Raw genomic sequence first — 16,830 nt, 5'->3', positions numbered from 1 at the left:
TACACGGTCAACGGTTACGAATGGATTAGAATGGCGCGACGTATGATCGATTTCGTACGATCGCGCGATCGGATATTAACAGGGAGATCGCCGGGAGAGGAAAGGGTCGGAAAAACGGTCGAGAAACGATAAGAACCCAGCCGAGTGTTTAATCGGATGATCCTTGTCTCGGTCGCGATCCCCGTAATCTCTCTCTCTCTCTCTCGAGAGAGAGAGAGAGAGAGAGAGAGAAACACACATTCCCCGGGTATACATATCGTCCCGGATTAATTTATTGTTTGCTGTTTTTCAGTTTGTTTTAGCACGTTGGCGCCGCAATAAACGACGTTTCTCAATACCCTCATTATCAGATACGACTACGACTACGTGGCATTACACCGCGGGTATTTATTCGAAATCCTCCCGGTCGGTATCAATTGCATACAAAAACAATCCGTATACAAGTGCGTAACGCAGCTCCCCTACTCTCTTGCTCGAGTGTCAATATAAATGTAAGATTGACCGGGAAATCGGGCACACTTTGTTTTATCGCAACGACGCCGAGTCGCTGCCCTTTATCCCTACCGAGAGATCCGCGCGTCTTTGTTCCGTCTTTTTTAGTTCGTTTCTACTTATTTCGATCGAGATAAAGCGATGCAACCGACGACATCGCGGATCGTCCTCGAGGCGACAAGGGTGCACGAGCTGGGCTTGAAGAGATTCCTCAGCTCCCAGGAGTTGATCGAACGGGACAACCGGTACGGCGCCAAACATTTCAAACCGCTTCCGGTGGTCCTTGTGAAGGCCGAGGGTGTTCGCATGTGGGACGCCGAGGGTAAACGTTACCTCGACTTCCTGGCGGGTTTCTCGACCGTCAACCAGGGTCACTGTCACCCGAGGTTGGTGAACGTGATGAGAGAGCAAGCTGGCAAGCTGACTCACACCTCGAGGGCGTTTTACTCGGAGCCCCACGGCGAGCTGGGAGCCTATCTCTGCGAGCTGATGGGATGGGAGAAATTCCTGCCGATGAACACCGGTACGAAACCCGAGACCACGATCGGATCGCCCCTCGCGCGAGGAGTGACGCTTGTATTGCAAGTCGAGCGACATTGTTGCAGGCGTGGAGGCGGGCGACACCGCCGTCAAGGTGGCCAGACGCTGGGGATACATCGCGAAGAAGATACCGAAGGAACGAGCGACGGTCGTCTTCGCTAAAGGGAACTTTTGGGGAAGATCTATAGCGGCCTTGTCAGCCTCCACCGATCCGAATTGTTACACCAATTTCGGACCGTACGTGCCCCGTTTCGACAAGGTGCCGTACAACGATCTCGACGCCTTGGAGCGGAAGCTGAACCAGGACCCAACGGTGTGCGCGTTCATGGTCGAACCGATTCAAGGGGAAGCGGGTGTCGTGGTGCCCGATGTAAGTTTACGGATTGCTCTCTAGCCTCGCGGCTACGATCATTTCCAATTATTTCTCACAGGACGGCTATTTAAAAGGCGTGAGAGATCTCTGCAACAAGTACAACGTTTTGTGGATCGCCGACGAGGTTCAAACTGGTTTGTGCCGAACGGGAAAACGATTGGCCGTCGACCACGAGAACCAGAGACCCGATATTCTCATTTTGGGGAAGGCGTTGTCCGGAGGACTTTATCCAGTGTCTGGTATCTTAGCCGACGAACGGGTAACTATTCTTCAAGGTTAAACGTTATATGTGTTTTTTAATCAATGTTCTCGTCAGATAATGTCCTGCCTGGAAACTGGCTCGCACGGTAGTACTTTCGGTGGAAGTCCACTTGGAAACAGAGTCGCTCTGGAGGCGGTGAAAATCTTGGAGGAAGAGAATCTCGCAGAGAACGCGAGTAACCTTGGAGAGATCTTGCGACGAGAATTACAAAAATTACCAAAGGACGTAGCAACGGAATTTCGTGGACGCGGTTTGTTGACCGGCTTGGTGATCAACAAAGGTATTTCTCGAATTCGATTTAAGATCATCGGCGTAAATATCGTGCCAATCGTTCTTCTTATTTCTCTCCAGACTTTGCCGAAGGGTGGGATCTCTGTTTGAAGTTGAAAGAAGCAGGGCTCTTGACCAGACCCGCCCACGGGCAAATATTAAGGATATCTCCACCGCTCACCATCACGAAAGAACAACTCGAGGAAGGGCTGAGCATACTAACCACTGTCCTGAACAATTACAAATGAAGTACAACGACACGTTATAAAATTATGTCTCGTCTCGTAATCGCGAAACAATCTCGTCTCGGTGGCGTTCAGTACAGATAACGAAAAGAAGAAAGAAAGAAGAAAAGAAAAGAGAAAAGAGAATCCCGTACAGAATCATGGTTGTAAAATGTATTTTTAATTGACAAATAATTATAAAATTTACGCAAACTACTCTACATGCGACTCGTGTCTCTTTAAATGCCTTGTCAGACTAAACGCTTGAGAGAACAGCTGATTGCATTGATGACATTTGTACGCTTTGGCACCGGTATGCAGAGTCAAATGTCTCTTTAAATGATTCGCTAATTTGAACCGTTTACCGCACAGCCGACACTGATGTTGTCTGAGAGAGACGTGCGATGCATTGTGGTTCTTCAGATGGCTGGACTGCGAGAACCGTTTCCCACACGTTTTACACTCGAAGGGTTTCACTTTTGTGTGGATCCTCAAATGTTCCACGAGATTCCCTTTTTGAACGAAGCACTTGTTGCAATATTCGCACTTGTGCGATCTCGTCGTCTTGTGCGTTCGCAGATGAATCTTTAGATTGTAACTTTGGCTGAACCTTTTGTCGCATATCTCGCACTGCACCAAATCTTTTCCAGTGTGGAGTCTCTCGTGGGCTCTCAGGCTTTTCAGCAGTCGAAATCGTTTCTTGCAGTTTACACATTCGAGATTTTTGTTCTCATCGCTTCTAGGATCGTCGGTATCCTGTTTGTGGCTCTTTAGATGCTCCTGCAGGTAGGATGGATAAGCGAATATTTTCTCGCATATTTTGCAACGGTGTACGTTAGTTTTCGTATGGAGTCGCACGTGCGCGTTCAATTTACTCTTGGACGAGTACGCTTTCTCACAGTTCTGACACTTAAACGGTTGTTGACCGAAGTGCGACAACCGATGCGTCAGTAATTTCGATCTTTGAGAGAATAATTTCGAGCACACTTCGCACTTGAATTTTTTCGAATTTACACTTACCGGGCTTTCCTCTTCGATTTGCCCCTTGTAATTGAGATTCGGGGGGCACAATTGGTATCCGTCGATAGTTTCCCTGCTGTCCGAACGCTCGAGGTCCTTCGTAAACCTTAAACCGCGTGCATCGAGTATGTCGTTATCCGAGTGGATCGCAGCATTTTGCAAACGCTGGGGTCTACCGTTCGGGACTTCCTCCAGATTTATATTCACGGGAAAACTCAAGTTCTGTATTTCATTGTTATCATTCGTCGTCGATCTCTGATACGATAAATTTTGTATAGAGTTATCGACGGAGTTGATAGACCTTTCGTAGCTTAAATTTTGGGGAATTTGATTCGAATTCTCGCAGATATCGATGTTCTCGTTCTCGCAAGACATGTCTAGGTTTTCCGTGCTATGAGCAATATTGTGACTCATCAGTTGCGTCCTATCGGTAAAGGTACGATTGCACAAAGAACAATGCAAAGCGCAGGCAGCTCGTATAGAATTTTCCCCGTTTATTGCTATCGTTTGCATCGTATTCGATCTGATCGAAGGGGACAATTGGGAGTTTTGAGCACCATCGCTGGCCAAATTTGAGCTCAAGTGGCTGAAATTAAAGTTCAGATATGGATTTTGAGATTCGACGATGTGCATGTGTTGTACGGGTGGTACGTTCTCTTGAATAAAAGGTAAATGTAATCTGCTGTGAGCGCAAAGTTCTTGATAACTCGTAAATAGAGCGCCGCATTCTATGCACTTCAATGTTTTGTGCGAGTTTTGAAGTGGGACGAATCCTTGATTCTGCTGATACAATTTACATCCAGAGACTGCGGCGTATGACGTTAGACCCGATACCTACGAAATCGACCTAAGTTACGATACTCTGTATTCTCTCGGTTTACCTTCAAAGTTTAATATCGTACAAATTCAACGGTATTACCTTTAAAGCGGCTTGTCTCAATGCTCTGTCCGCTGCACGACATTGCTCCCTGTAGAGGAGAGCAGATTCCGCTCTGGTTACGCATCGGTCGCACATTTTCTCTGGTAAACCGTCGCCTTGCCAAACCTAGTGAAAAACGCAATTCGAGTGTGTATCGTCCTGCCAAGTATACCGTGAACTAAACGAAAGTATTTATTACTTCTAGACACGAGAGAGACCGCAACTTGGCAGCAAGAGAGGAACCCGCCGGTCCCACGAACAAACAAACCATTTTATCGCCATCCTCTCTTAAGCACGTACGGCATAATTTACTGATATTTTCACTGTCAATTTCTTTCGTGACGATAAACATTGTAGCGCGTCGGTAATCAACTAGATACCCTTGCGATTTGTAGGTTATAATACTGTCCAGCCATTTAGAAGTTTTTATTCCAATACACATTGTTTTCCATCGCAATATGGAAAAACGGCTGTGTACAATCCTGTGGTTACAGTGGAGAAAAAGTCAAGTTTGTAGAGAAATAATTCTGCTCTCTGTCAATTGAAACCGTAAACCTTCCAGTTCTGCATTTAGGCGACATCTCGCGGTAGAAACCGGAATTATTTCTCGAGAAACTTGGACGTTTCACCGTTGGGGGCAGCACCTCACGGACGAGCTTCGAGCCTGTCCAAAGTGCTGGAAAATACTTTTTCCATTTATACAAAGAAAAATTATTTAATTCGTTTCGCATCGGACGAAGAATTTCTTGAGTCACTTCAAATTCGTCGCTGTTGGGGTTTCGATAGGTTTCTCTCGTCGCAATCAATAGGATCGAGGTTAAACAAAAATCATATAAAACCAAAAGTGGCTACGTACACCGTACTCGCCATAGCGGAGAAAAGCCCAAGTTTGTAGAGAAATAATTCTGCTCTCTGTCAATTGAAACCGTTAACTTTCCAGTTCTGCATGTAGGCGACATCTCGCGGTAAAAAACGGAATTATTTCTCGACAAACTTGGGCATTTCACCGTTGGGAGCAGCACCTCACGGACGCGCTTCAGCCTGTCCGAAACGTATCGAGACGATTACCACAGCCCACAATGCTAATCGTTACGGAAGAAATTGATAGCACTGCATTCTATTTATGACAATTGTAGGTGGATACGACCTCGGTATACGTAGGAGTATACCTCGGTATACGTTCACGATGCGCAGGATACAATATCGTTTCGATAATTGAAAGTTTATACGGGATAAGTGTTTTCGACCATTTTAGACAGGTCAGTGAGGTGCTGCTCCCAACGGTGAAACGCCCAAGCTTGTCGAGAAATAATTTCGTTTTCTAGCGCGAGATGTTGCCCAAAGGTGTAACCGCACGGTCGCGGTATCCAATGACAGAAATTAGAATTATTTTTCGACAAACTTGGGCTTTTCTCCACCGTGGCGACAACGGTGTACGTAGCTACTTTTGGTTTTGCATGATTTTTGTTTAACCTCGATCCTATTGATTGCGACGAGAGAATCCTATCGAAACCCCAACAGCGACGAATTTGAAGTGACCCAAGAAATTCTTCGTCCTATGCGAAACGAATTAAATAATTTTTCTTTGTACAAACGGAAAAAGTATTTTCCAGCACTTTGGACTAGCTGGATCTCGTCCGTGAGGTGCTGCCCCCAACGGTGAAACGCCCAAGTTTGTCGAGAAATAATTCCGTTTTTCCACCACTAGCTCCTGCTATCATTCGGTTGTATTGATTTATACTATTTAACTTGCAAATAAATATACAATAGATCGTAGATATTGGTAATAATTATTTTAATCGTTGCGTCCGATATAAATTCGTAATTGTTACAATTTATAAATATCGTGATTCAAAGGAATCTCTAAGGGCCGAAAACTTTCGTCAACTTGTATCGCCGAACAACGATTGTTATTTACATAGATTATTTTCTAATAGTTAACGTTGACAACGACAGAACGGTAGCGCGTTATATATAGACGACGAAAGATCAACTGTTAACGAAACAAAAAATTCTAATTTTGGGGGACGAAGGTTGGAAAGATTGGTCGGAACGCGGTAGCGAGGTCCACCGAGAAAAGAGATACATACGTACACGTACACATACACGTAAACGTAAACGTAAACGGGGTCTTCTCGCCGGGGAGACTACTCGATCGCGCTATTATTTTAACCTTTCGGTAGACATTGTTACAAATTCTACGCTAAATAGGCTATACAGAGGCATCACCGGCCGTTCGTACGCAATTCTTTAACCAGGACCCTGAATCGTAGAGGCAATGTTTCGATAATGTGCGTTGGATTATCTCCGGTCCTCGCCTGTTCGCCTGCCACCTTTCGATAATTTCGATCCACCGTACATTAATACCGTCGTTCCCGTTAATGAAATACGCGATTTAATCAACTACCATCGGCGTAATAGAAATTCGGTAAATAGTAACCCGGTTGATGAAATACAACCGATCGAATGAGCGGCAACGCCGTGAAAACGCGCGTACGCGATCGGCTGGACCATCCGTCGATCAAAGGCCTACGATCAAAGAAATTGTACAACGTTGCACTTTGCGATTTTATTCACGAGTATGGTCGTTTTCAAGTACGGTCGATTCGCAATGATAAACGAGGCACTGGCTGCGTAACGAGTTATTGGGACGAGAGCGTTAACTGTTACTCCCGACACGGGCCTGCGCGCTTCAATTTTTTCACCGACGAAACTCGAAGGCACCGCGCCGACGCAAATTAGGCGATACGGCTGCTTACCGAATCTAACGAACGCGTTAACCACGAAAATATCCGGAAACACCCGAATTACGAATCGTGATCGCGGATGAGTCCGCGGGCCGCTCCCGATGTCCGGATTCACTCGATACTGTTGCCTTCGGTTCGCGAAAACGGTTCGAACGTTCGAACCTTGGTACAGAATTCTCTTCGATTTAAGGCGATCGAAACGATCGTGCGGCAGGTAGCGGCGATTCTAGGAATTGTCTCCGTCCTCGAGGTCCTCGAAAGACGGGGAGAACGAGAGAGAAGGAAATACCGCAGGGACGGAGTAGGGACGGTACGACTCGAGCGTTGCAAACGAACGCTGCACGCATCGCGATGAATCATCCACTTACAGATATTAAAATCTCTCGCTTTTTCGCTTCGTCTTTTTAATAATTTTACAGACGGACGATCGGTCGAGTTCTTTGAATCAAAATCGATCCAAATACCGGGTAAATCGAACCAATTTTCCTCCCGATGGATTGAAATATTCCGGATAGCGGAAACATTTAAGAGGATGGTAGTAAAATTTCAGCGATTTGTAGCGTGTTTGGGTCTAACCGGAAAAGGTCAGCCACGATGCGAATCGAATCGATTCGATTGGAGCTTTCCAGGAATTAAATAGAAACGCGCAATTGCCCGTCCTAGACCTACTCGAATGCCAATGGTTAAATACTAATTATCGCTAGCTAAACGAGCGTGCTTAATAGTAATCGCCTCGTTTCTAACGCACCATGGTGACGCGGAAAATAGCTTTTCGAGAAAATGAGGGGTGGAGTGGGGTGGGGTGGAAGTATGGACAATGTCCTTTGGGAATACGAGCGATAATGGGCTCGCAGGTCGATGAACTCCGCTTGCGTATGTATTCCGTACGCAACGTTTGCCGTTTAGGCGGAAAACGATCGGAATTGCCAGAACAAGTCGTCCGCTTACACTTTCGTGGAAGATCGAACCGTTGCTGGCAGCTCCCTTCCCTTCCTGTAAATTCAATTTCAAACCTGCGCCTTTATTTTTCCTCCGTTTGTTTTTCGCTCAGTTTTCGTATTGTTCATTGTTTTTGGTCATTTTCGAAACGGCAGACACGAGCGAACCGGTACGGTGAATCGTGCCGCGGCGAATAATGCTCGCGCGCAGTTCGATGGTCACGTTGCGGCTTCCGTATGCAAATGAAAATAGGTCCGGTGACCGGTATCGAACCTAATTTAACGGACGAAATCGAATCGTCCGTAAGCACATTTCGCGATTCGATACTCGCAAGGAGTTCGTCGTGATAAAGAATCGCACGTTCGATTCACGCACGGAGGGTCGAACCGACCACGGTGGAACATTTTTTTAACGTGTACGCTTTCCACTTGGATGGGAAATTTGCAACGAGTTCGCGTACGGTCCCTTGTTTTCTGGCACGTTTCCGAACGGAGACGCCCCTCGCTTTTACGCGCCCTTGCAAACCGTTTCCGTAGAAAGGATTGGCCACTTGGCGAGCATCGGTCGAGAAATCATAAAGCGCCGACTGGAAATTTATGAGAAGCCCCGGTACCCTCTGTACCCTCGGTTTAATTCCTTTCAACCGGGAATCGATCGCGAATCCTCCCGTGGTTTACGCCTTATCGCGCCACGTGAATAGGTGTGGCCCATTATCGGTAGCTTCGACTCGGGCCCACTTAATATTCACCCGTGAATTATTTCTTTCGATCGGGTGCACCGGTGAGGGCTGGTTCCTTGTCCGTTGATTCGATCTCGGTGATATTGATTCCTGTCTCAGTCTACGGTGTCTACAGTGTCTACAGTGTCTACAGTGTCTACGGTGTTGTCTACGGTGTCCACGGTAACACGGCAGAGGGCCTATCCTCGCGTATCCTTCGTCCCAACGGTGACATCAATAGTCACGGGAGGATCGGTAAACGGGATCTTCTCTCGTACAAGTTTGGAAAAATCGAATTTTTCTTTCCAGAGCGATCTTTTTTTCGAAACCTTTTCGTTCGATATCTCCGCGATGGCCGAATCCGTACCGATTAACCCTTCTGCGACCTCTTATAAACCCGCCGCGTTTAATTTTAACGCATCGCGTACTTTTAATTTCCGTTTCTATTTTATTTCCCCGTAGACCGTGTTACACGCTACGCGAAAGAATACCCCGTGTTCGGTTAAGTAAAAATATTTCAAATTGAGCCTTTCGGACCCAACCCGTTCCAAAGTGAAACCTCTACGCTCGCTAGGATAGAAATCCGTCTACCTTATTCTTTAATTTTCGATCGTGGAAACCTCGATCGGTGGGTTCTTTTATTCTTTTGCGCACTGGCCTCAATTTTCACCAATTTTCTTGAGAAAATATTTGCTTCCGTGTTATCGAAACACGAATAGAACGTAACAATTTGGAAAAATCAAAGTTCCACGATTCGAAGACGGCTTAAACGTTGCGCGTTCGTATCGTTTTCAACGCCGCACGGTCAACCGGAGAGAAGTAAGAAAATTGCGAAACGCTCGGACCCGGTAGCACCGAATAAATGATTCATGCATCGCGCTAACCCCACGCTGGGAGTTGCCGATGACGCGGCTGCATTCCTTAACGAGAGAATTTCCGCCAAGAATACGACGGAAGAGGAGCTGCTCCACGACACGTTCACTCTTTCACGAATACGTACCGGTGGTATGTACTCGGGTACCCCGAGGTGAGGCTTCCTCGACCAACTTCTCCGCTCGACGCCACTTCGAGCGGGAAACCGCGGTACTTCGAACTCCTGACCGAGAATCACGATTGAAAAATAGTTTCAAACTATATTCGCAAATTCCTTCTTCGCGCCTTCAACTCCGCTCTCCGCTCTCCGCTCTCCGCTCGCCGATCTCCGCTCGCCGATCTCCGCTCGCCGCTCTCCACCTCCGGGTACATATTGCCGACGTTTACAAACTTCGAACGATTCCCCGTGTTTTATAGCGAACCCGTGAATCTCGGGGCGCAAAGGTACCGAGTTCGAGATACGGATTCAATTTAAAAGCACGGATCTTCCCTGAAGCTCTGTCTATTCTTCCTTCTCTTCTTTACCGTCTCCGAAACCTCGCCAGAACGTAATACGTTGAATAAACATGTGCGCGTACTCTTGGATTCGCTGAAACTGCGACCAAGAGGTGAATATCTGTATACGTACGACATCTGCGAAAAGTATTCCTTGATCGATCAGTGGCAAGTCTTTTTCTCCGTAAATTTAGTCAACGACGGTCATGTTCTTTCCTCGAGACATACTGCGTACTCTGTTCGACGGTGGACAGCCATTTCTCTTTTACTATCCTCTACTCTCTTTCTCTGGAGCTCTACGGAGCTCTACGGAGCTCTACTATTTTAATGAGTTTGATTTTGGACCTCGTGGAATTCAATTAAACTAACTCTGAGGCGAGTGTCGTAGGATCGGGAGCCTCGTAGGTCTTGAAACCGATGCAGAGGTCAATTACGTAACTCGACGTCAGGATGGTCACGACCGGCTGAATCGCTCCTCTACATATTTGGGAAGATACTTTTAGTTGGAGCAACACGCGTTAATTTGTACTCCTCATCGGCGTTTACGTGTCGGGGAATGGAACACGAGAATCCAAGAAGACACTGGAAATTGTAATTTCCGAGGAATCTTGTGGTCGATCGTCTGGTCCGCACGGCTGCGTGCTACTCTGGCTAATGCGGTACAAAAAGATAAAGGAAAAAAAGAAACAGACGAGAAGAGGGATAAAAAGAGAGGCGAAAAACTCGCGGGACAGAGGCTAAAGAACAACGAACGGAATAAGGGAGGCACTAATTCACGTGGAAATCACTATAATTACGGTAATTTCCGAGCCATAAACGTGCACTGGATACGACACCGTACCATTCGGGTCTACGAGTTATTAGCGCTCCACCTTTCGGGAAAATGTCCACGTTCTCTCCGGCAACCGTAACGATAAAACGCATCTTACGGATCATCGAGCGTGCAACCGTCTATACTGCGATTCCGAAGATCGTCCGATTCGAATTTCATTCTATTAAAAAAGATAGTAAGATTCGTTTCAACGTGCGCGCATTGCCTTGCAACGAGAATCCCGTGTTAACGGAACTCCCGGTTCGTAGCATTTTCATCGGAGAAGACTCAAAGTTGCAGTATTTATCGTACGTCGAATTTTGGGGCAAACGAGTGACAATGTGCGCGATTCTGATGAAAATTGAAACAAACGGAAAGGTATCAGAAGCGCAAGGTTCGACGGACCGACTGCCGTTCCTGAGGGAAGATCAACAAGTAGTTAGTGGTGGGGAGAGAGGTCTGTTTGTATGCTGGCGATGGGATTGGCAGCGCGGGGTTGGCGGAGTGGAGAGGGTATTGGCGGTAGGTCGACGCGTCGAAGGTAGCGGGGAGAGGGAGGTAACGAGAGCGAGCGAGAGAGTACGAGTATTCGGGGCAGGCGGGCAGGCAAGCAAGAGGACAGGCAGGCAGGCAGCAAGCAAGCAGGCAGGCAGGCAGGCAGGCAGGCAGCGAGCAGGCAGGGTACTGCGAACAAATCGCGCGTCCTCGTCGTTCAGTCGGGTAGGCGCGTTTGTACGGCGTCGGTCTTCGGGACAGCGTTCGCGCGTGTTGTGTTCCGTTTACCGTCCAGTCGATGTCCTCGTCGGTCTAGGTGCGCAAGTGTGACGTGTGTTTTGTTCCCTTGGATAGAGAAGGAGCCAGAAGGGATCGTGAGAACCATGTGCGCTGGTGATGTACTTTAGCGATTGTTGAAACTTCGGTGATCGCTACGGGGAAAACAGTTTGCATCGGTGAACACGAAGAAAACTGTACGGGAACGCGGAGTCGAGAGCGTGCACGCTACGGCGGTCACCCAGCCGGAAAGGCGAAAAAGCAGAGGAAAGAAGAAACGAAACATGTCGCGACAACGAACAGGCAAATCCAACCTACGGACCTGGGCGAGGCCCCAGCCTCTTTTATTATCGTGTCTACTGCTCTGTGGAGTTCTCGGTGAGTCGGAATACCTACGTTTTTTTAGAGGTTAATACGCAATGCTTTCGTTGCACGCGCGTATTCCACACCGTCGTTTGGCCGAGTTTGTGTACGTACCCACGCGTTTGTGTGCCGACAAGTCGGTGCGTGTTTATAACATTTTATCCTGCTGCGCATGCGCGCTCGTTTGTGAGTGCGTTGCTCGACGAGGCCAACCGTACAATAATGGTGGGGCAAAGTGGGGCCTTAGGCCTCGTTCATAACTACCGAGAGGACTCGAATCTTTCGAATATTATTGTCTCCTCTGTACGCTTTACGCTCGAACGAAATCTTCCAATTCGAATATCCGAACCATCCGTTTCGCGACGAAATTTCGGAATGTGATAAGATGATGTCGGTTTGTGCACTGGACGCGCAAACCGCGACGTCTTCTTTCCACTCTCGTAATCGAAAACCAGTAGCCCGCCTCTAGTTTTCTTGGCGAGAGATATCGGATAGCAAGGTATCGGCTCGAGCGATACGAAATGTGTACCCTGAGAAAACCGGGGACGGTTACTCGGGGCGATAGACTGTACGCTACTTTTGTAGAAAGGTGTGCCTCCACTCGTGGGAATTTTCGTATACGCGAGATTACTCGTATGTTTCTGCGCTATCTCTAGTTTTTAGTGTCGCGAGTTCTTACCTCCTTCGTGGAACACCCCTGTCGTAAAATTTTAAATTCATGGGAACGACGATCGTCCAACGGATTACGAAGAACACCTAGCCCAGAGCCTCGCTGGAAACACGCCGTTCCACATACGATACACTTTTCGATTTTTATGCGCGAGAACACGAAACACGAAATGTACACCGATGCGCGATATTCTTCGTTATTTCGTCTTACCGGTTAATCTCCGCTATATTCCTTACCTCGGATGAGCCTATTAGACTCGAGACGTAAAGCACGTCGCGCTACGATACGAGCGAGTCTTTGGACTCGTTTTAGAAGTTCGCATAGGTTAAGTGACCACGGAGAACTCTGTATAGGTCTACACGGAATAAATTCGACCCGTTATTTTCTCGAAACTAAACACGCCGGTTCTAGCACGAAAGTACTTTTAATAATAAGTGATGGGCCACGGTGATCTACTACACGGTTGCAATTTTTCGTTCCGCGCGAGGAAATACCGTCGAATGTTATCGTAAGAACGAAACAACGATAGTGCACCTATCGCAACGGTCGTGCGAGCACGTTTACGATTATTAGAATCTCGTTACCGGTGCGAGATGTCGATCGACAGGTCGAAAGAGACGTACCTTACTTTTATTAGCATTAATCGACGCGAGATTCGTTTCGACGTGGCTCCATCGAGCCAATCAGGGTCGCGTTCCATTTTGTCGAGTTGGTCGCATAAGGATTCGGCTTGAGGAGATTCGAGAGGCCTTCGAAGAACCTTACTCGGCGTAATCTTAAACCACTGCCAGCCGATTTCAAAGTGCTCTCTTGGTACATTCCTCGGATTTTTCCCTCACTCCCTCTCCCTATCCCCCTTTCGTCTCTATCACCCCCACCTTCTCGCCCGGTCGTTCCTGCTCTTTTCCTTCCCACGAAAGAATGCAGCTTTAGCTACAACAACGGTGGCGGCGTCGTGCGCGCGATGCAGTATGGCTTCCCCTTTCTTTTTTTTTTCTCTCGTTGCTTTATCCTCGCCTGCTCGAGATTCTCAAAGACGTTGGACCGTGAACGGACGTAAACAAGCCGATCTGGATTATGCAAAATGTCAGGCGGCAAAGCTCGGTTCGAGAATTTTGTCGAGCAATGCTGCCTTCCCTGCGAAGATCAAACTCACCGTCGAAAAGAGGTAGAGCTTCCATGTTTTCTCTGCATTGTATTTTTAACCGCGACGCTTTCCGATTTATTTTCGTATTTACTAGTATCGATTTTACCGTAACCTCCGATCAACGGTTTATTTGCATGTTTCGCGGCTGAGAAATAAATAAAACAATTCAATGCCCTTGATCGTGCAGAAATAGAAAATATCGATATCCGTTTCTTCGTCGATCGCAATCATCGACGACCATTAATTGTAGTTCGAACGCGCGCCATCTATTCTTCGACTCGGTGGTACATTCCATTCGGCGTGCACCATCGCGTCGCGATGAGTCCGTTTTTCGTCCGTTACCGTTCGTCCGTAATAATTAAACCGATATTGTACACTTCGAATTGGAAAACTTTTATAAAACGTTCCACGCGATACGTATGCCCGGGAGTTTGGCCACGGATTTACTCTCCGGGCCGAATATCATCTGTGCAATTATCGAGCTTTATTCACCTAGAGGAAGTCCGCGTAAAAACGGTTCTTTCGGTGGACTCGGCGTTTTCTTTATTTTGTTTTCAAAGGAACATCTCATTCAACTGGGTCGAGATTACGTAACAAAAAATCCATCCCTGAATATCAATCCTTTACAAGTGCGCCCGTTCTTTGTGGTAAATTTAAACAGTTTTACGACTGTTTATCGAGATTATGGCCGAGCACGAAACGCGTTTATAATTTTCCCGACTCGGTAGACGTGTTCGCCCCCTTTGTCTCGAGAAATATTTCATTCTCTTTAAAAATTGTGCGAAACCCGAGTATCAGTCTTTTAACGAATCATCGCGATATTCGTAGGGAAAGGTAAATTCGACCAGTACCGACCAAACAAATCTACGAATAAAAAGGTTTATCTTTTGAAAACTTTGCAGTTTTCTCGAGTCGTCCGGTTTTAGAACGAGACCAAGTGGAAAGGAATAAAGATAGAGTTAGCAATGCAAATAAGAGGGTGAACGAGTACGCATGCGTACCTCGCGATTTTCGCCATTTGAATTATGTTTCCGTAGATTGTGCAATTTCTTTTGGCGGGAAAAGAAAAACAAAATGGCGCCATCGGCGTGTAGCTCGGTTTCGCGATTTCGAGTCAGCCTAACGAGTGAATAGATTTCTGTGCGAGAACATCGGTAGATGGGAAGTTGGGAGGAAATAAATTAGGAGAAGCAACGTGATCGGTGAAGAAAAGACCGGTCGTGTCTCGGCGCAAGGAACAATAAAGACGCTGTGTGTGTGTGGGTGGGGGGCGACGAAGGAAAGACGCGGGATGACGGTTAGAAGGAAGAAGTGAAAGGGAGCGAGCAGAGAAGTCGAGAGGACAAAGAGCGGCCGGGGTCGCCGGCCGTTTGTTGTAGGTGCAGCCTGTATAGAACGCAGTGTCTTTCAGTTTACGGGCCCGAACTAACGACCCTTCACGGAACCTTTGAACCAGCCTTCCTTGCTCTTCGCCAACGAAGCCACACCAAAAGGATCGAGCAAATTTTTGTTATGCGCGCGACAGAGGTAAGAGTCTTTCGTTGCGTGATGCGTTCGAGACGATAAGACGAAATCGTAGTTTGGACGTAGCGATCGTCGATGGGACAGGAAATCGAGAATTTCCACGTGATCAAAAGTTTTGAGAGACACTGGCGTAGAACACGGGCGGGCCATAGACCCATAGGAAGACAAGCAGGCTCGCCTCGAGCGCTCGCCAGGCCCTGTATCCGTATTTTCTTTTCTTTTCTTTTTTTTTTCCCTGGTTTTCTTTTGGAGAAATCAAACCTAATCGCTCGACGGTTGACGTAATCTTTCGCGATAAGTCTCGTATCGATATCGCATCCGCGATAAAACCGAAAAGGTACACGTTTCACGACGGTATTGCCTTACCTTACTGCGATCCCTGAATTGAATCAAACGTAAAATTTTCCGGAGTTAGTACCGCTGTTGGTAAGCGCGAGCTCGAGTTCGTTTGTCCAATAGAGTGAGTTTGGGAAATTTAATCTCCTCGCGATGGTCGAAAAACGCGGAAACCGAGCTGGATCGATTTAAAAGGGGTTATTCGAAGATTTCGATCTTCGGTGTTATATTTGCTTTAATTTTTGGTAACGCGATTCCATTTTTTCTTAAAATTTCTTTCTGTCGTACGAACGTGTCGATGAGAAAAGTATTCGTTTCGGCACCTGGAACCGGGTTGGACCGGGACGGATCGTGCCGGGCTGGGTCGAATTTAAGGAGGGGGAGAAGGATTCAGGAGTGATTCATGCTCCACTATATGCAATACGTTCACGTTGCTTCGCGCGAAACCACCGAGAATGACGGAGATTTTGTTCTCCGTATTCCTTATTCGTCGAGTAACTCTCTGCCCATATACTTTTTTTTTTTTTTAGAAGAGGCCCTGTTGGGGCAAAGGTTTTTCGTACAACAATCTTGTATGGCTCGTCGCGCAACCTCTCGTACAACTCGTGATAAAATGAGTCGATAAATACGAGCACGACTTTCACCGCGACACGAAATTCCGAATTCAACCCTCAGGAAAACTCAAGATTTTGAAAAGATTTTAAACGAAACATGGTAGAGTTCCTTTAGCACTCGACCGATCCGGGCTCCTCTACCAGCTAGAGGAACAGGTAAACGAAATTCGATCGCTCTTATCTCCCCTCGAGTCTCGGTTATATTTATATTGGCGAAGAGAATGCGAAAGGGTAAGAGCAACTGAGAACTGGTCGGAGCGATTCCGTTAAAGTCGAATTCGTAAACTTGACAAATTAATTTTTTGTATGCTTACGTTCCAAGTGTTCATCCGTAAAGGATTAAATACACGATAGTGTTTTCCATAAAAGCGATTTTCAAATGGACTTTGGTCAACGATATTATAATATTTTGTACAATATACGTATATTATTTTACTCTCTCGTCGGTCCTATGTTAATTACGTGTTACTCGATCAATGTAAAATCACCCGAATACATTCGTGTTTGATATCGATTTCATCGTCGAAAGCTCGTGGATCCGATTAAAGCGGTTTTACGCCGTCGAAGTTAAAAAAAAACATAGACATTTTACTTTTCCGCTTCTGGCTCGCTCGGCGCGAACGTTTCCAGGAAGTAGTGGAACTAACTCTCCGCCAGCTCGGTGAATATTGGACTCTAGGTATAAGAACCATTTTTGTATCTCGACCAACATTCGGGTCACC

The 16,830-nt window shown here is 46.8% G+C and overlaps 3 protein-coding genes across 4 annotated transcripts in view; 2 read left to right on the top strand and 1 right to left on the bottom strand.

Moving 5' to 3' along the window:
* The first annotated feature begins 30 nt into the window (after positions 1-30).
* LOC143146114 (ornithine aminotransferase, mitochondrial) lies at positions 31-2,185 on the top strand. Its single transcript, XM_076310126.1, has 7 exons — positions 31-105; positions 303-491; positions 601-1,015; positions 1,098-1,402; positions 1,464-1,664; positions 1,722-1,947; positions 2,019-2,185. Exons 1-7 carry the CDS (start codon positions 31-33, stop codon positions 2,183-2,185), a joined length of 1,578 nt encoding a protein of 525 aa, XP_076166241.1.
* Positions 2,186-2,320: 135 nt separating this feature from the next.
* On the bottom strand, positions 2,321-4,641 carry LOC143145426 (uncharacterized). 2 transcript variants are annotated; one of them, XM_076308796.1, is made up of 4 exons: positions 4,300-4,641; positions 4,101-4,226; positions 3,182-4,015; positions 2,321-2,941 (listed from the first exon to the last, which is right to left on the bottom strand). In XM_076308796.1, the coding sequence occupies exons 1-4, from the start codon at positions 4,540-4,542 to the stop codon at positions 2,375-2,377; spliced, it is 1,770 nt and encodes a 589-aa protein (XP_076164911.1). In that variant the 5' UTR covers positions 4,543-4,641; the 3' UTR covers positions 2,321-2,374. The 2 variants fall into 2 exon arrangements, with proteins under 2 accessions (XP_076164911.1, XP_076164910.1); XM_076308795.1 differs by having other exon boundaries at positions 2,321-4,015.
* A 6,727-nt stretch (positions 4,642-11,368) lies between these two features.
* Positions 11,369-16,830, top strand: part of Shg (DE-cadherin) — a 67,369-nt gene continuing 61,907 nt past the window's right edge. The window contains exon 1 of the mRNA XM_076309744.1: positions 11,369-11,832. Within this exon, the coding sequence (XP_076165859.1) occupies positions 11,739-11,832 (94 nt within the window). The 5' untranslated portion in view covers positions 11,369-11,738. The remainder of the gene's footprint in view (positions 11,833-16,830) is intronic.

The sequence above is a fragment of the Ptiloglossa arizonensis genome, chromosome 4 (genome assembly GCF_051014685.1).
Source record: "Ptiloglossa arizonensis isolate GNS036 chromosome 4, iyPtiAriz1_principal, whole genome shotgun sequence".
In the NCBI taxonomy this organism is placed as follows: Eukaryota; Metazoa; Arthropoda; class Insecta; order Hymenoptera; family Colletidae; genus Ptiloglossa; species Ptiloglossa arizonensis.
The sequence above is the reverse complement of the archived record's forward strand: the minus strand, read 5'-3'. Positions and strand labels throughout refer to the sequence as shown.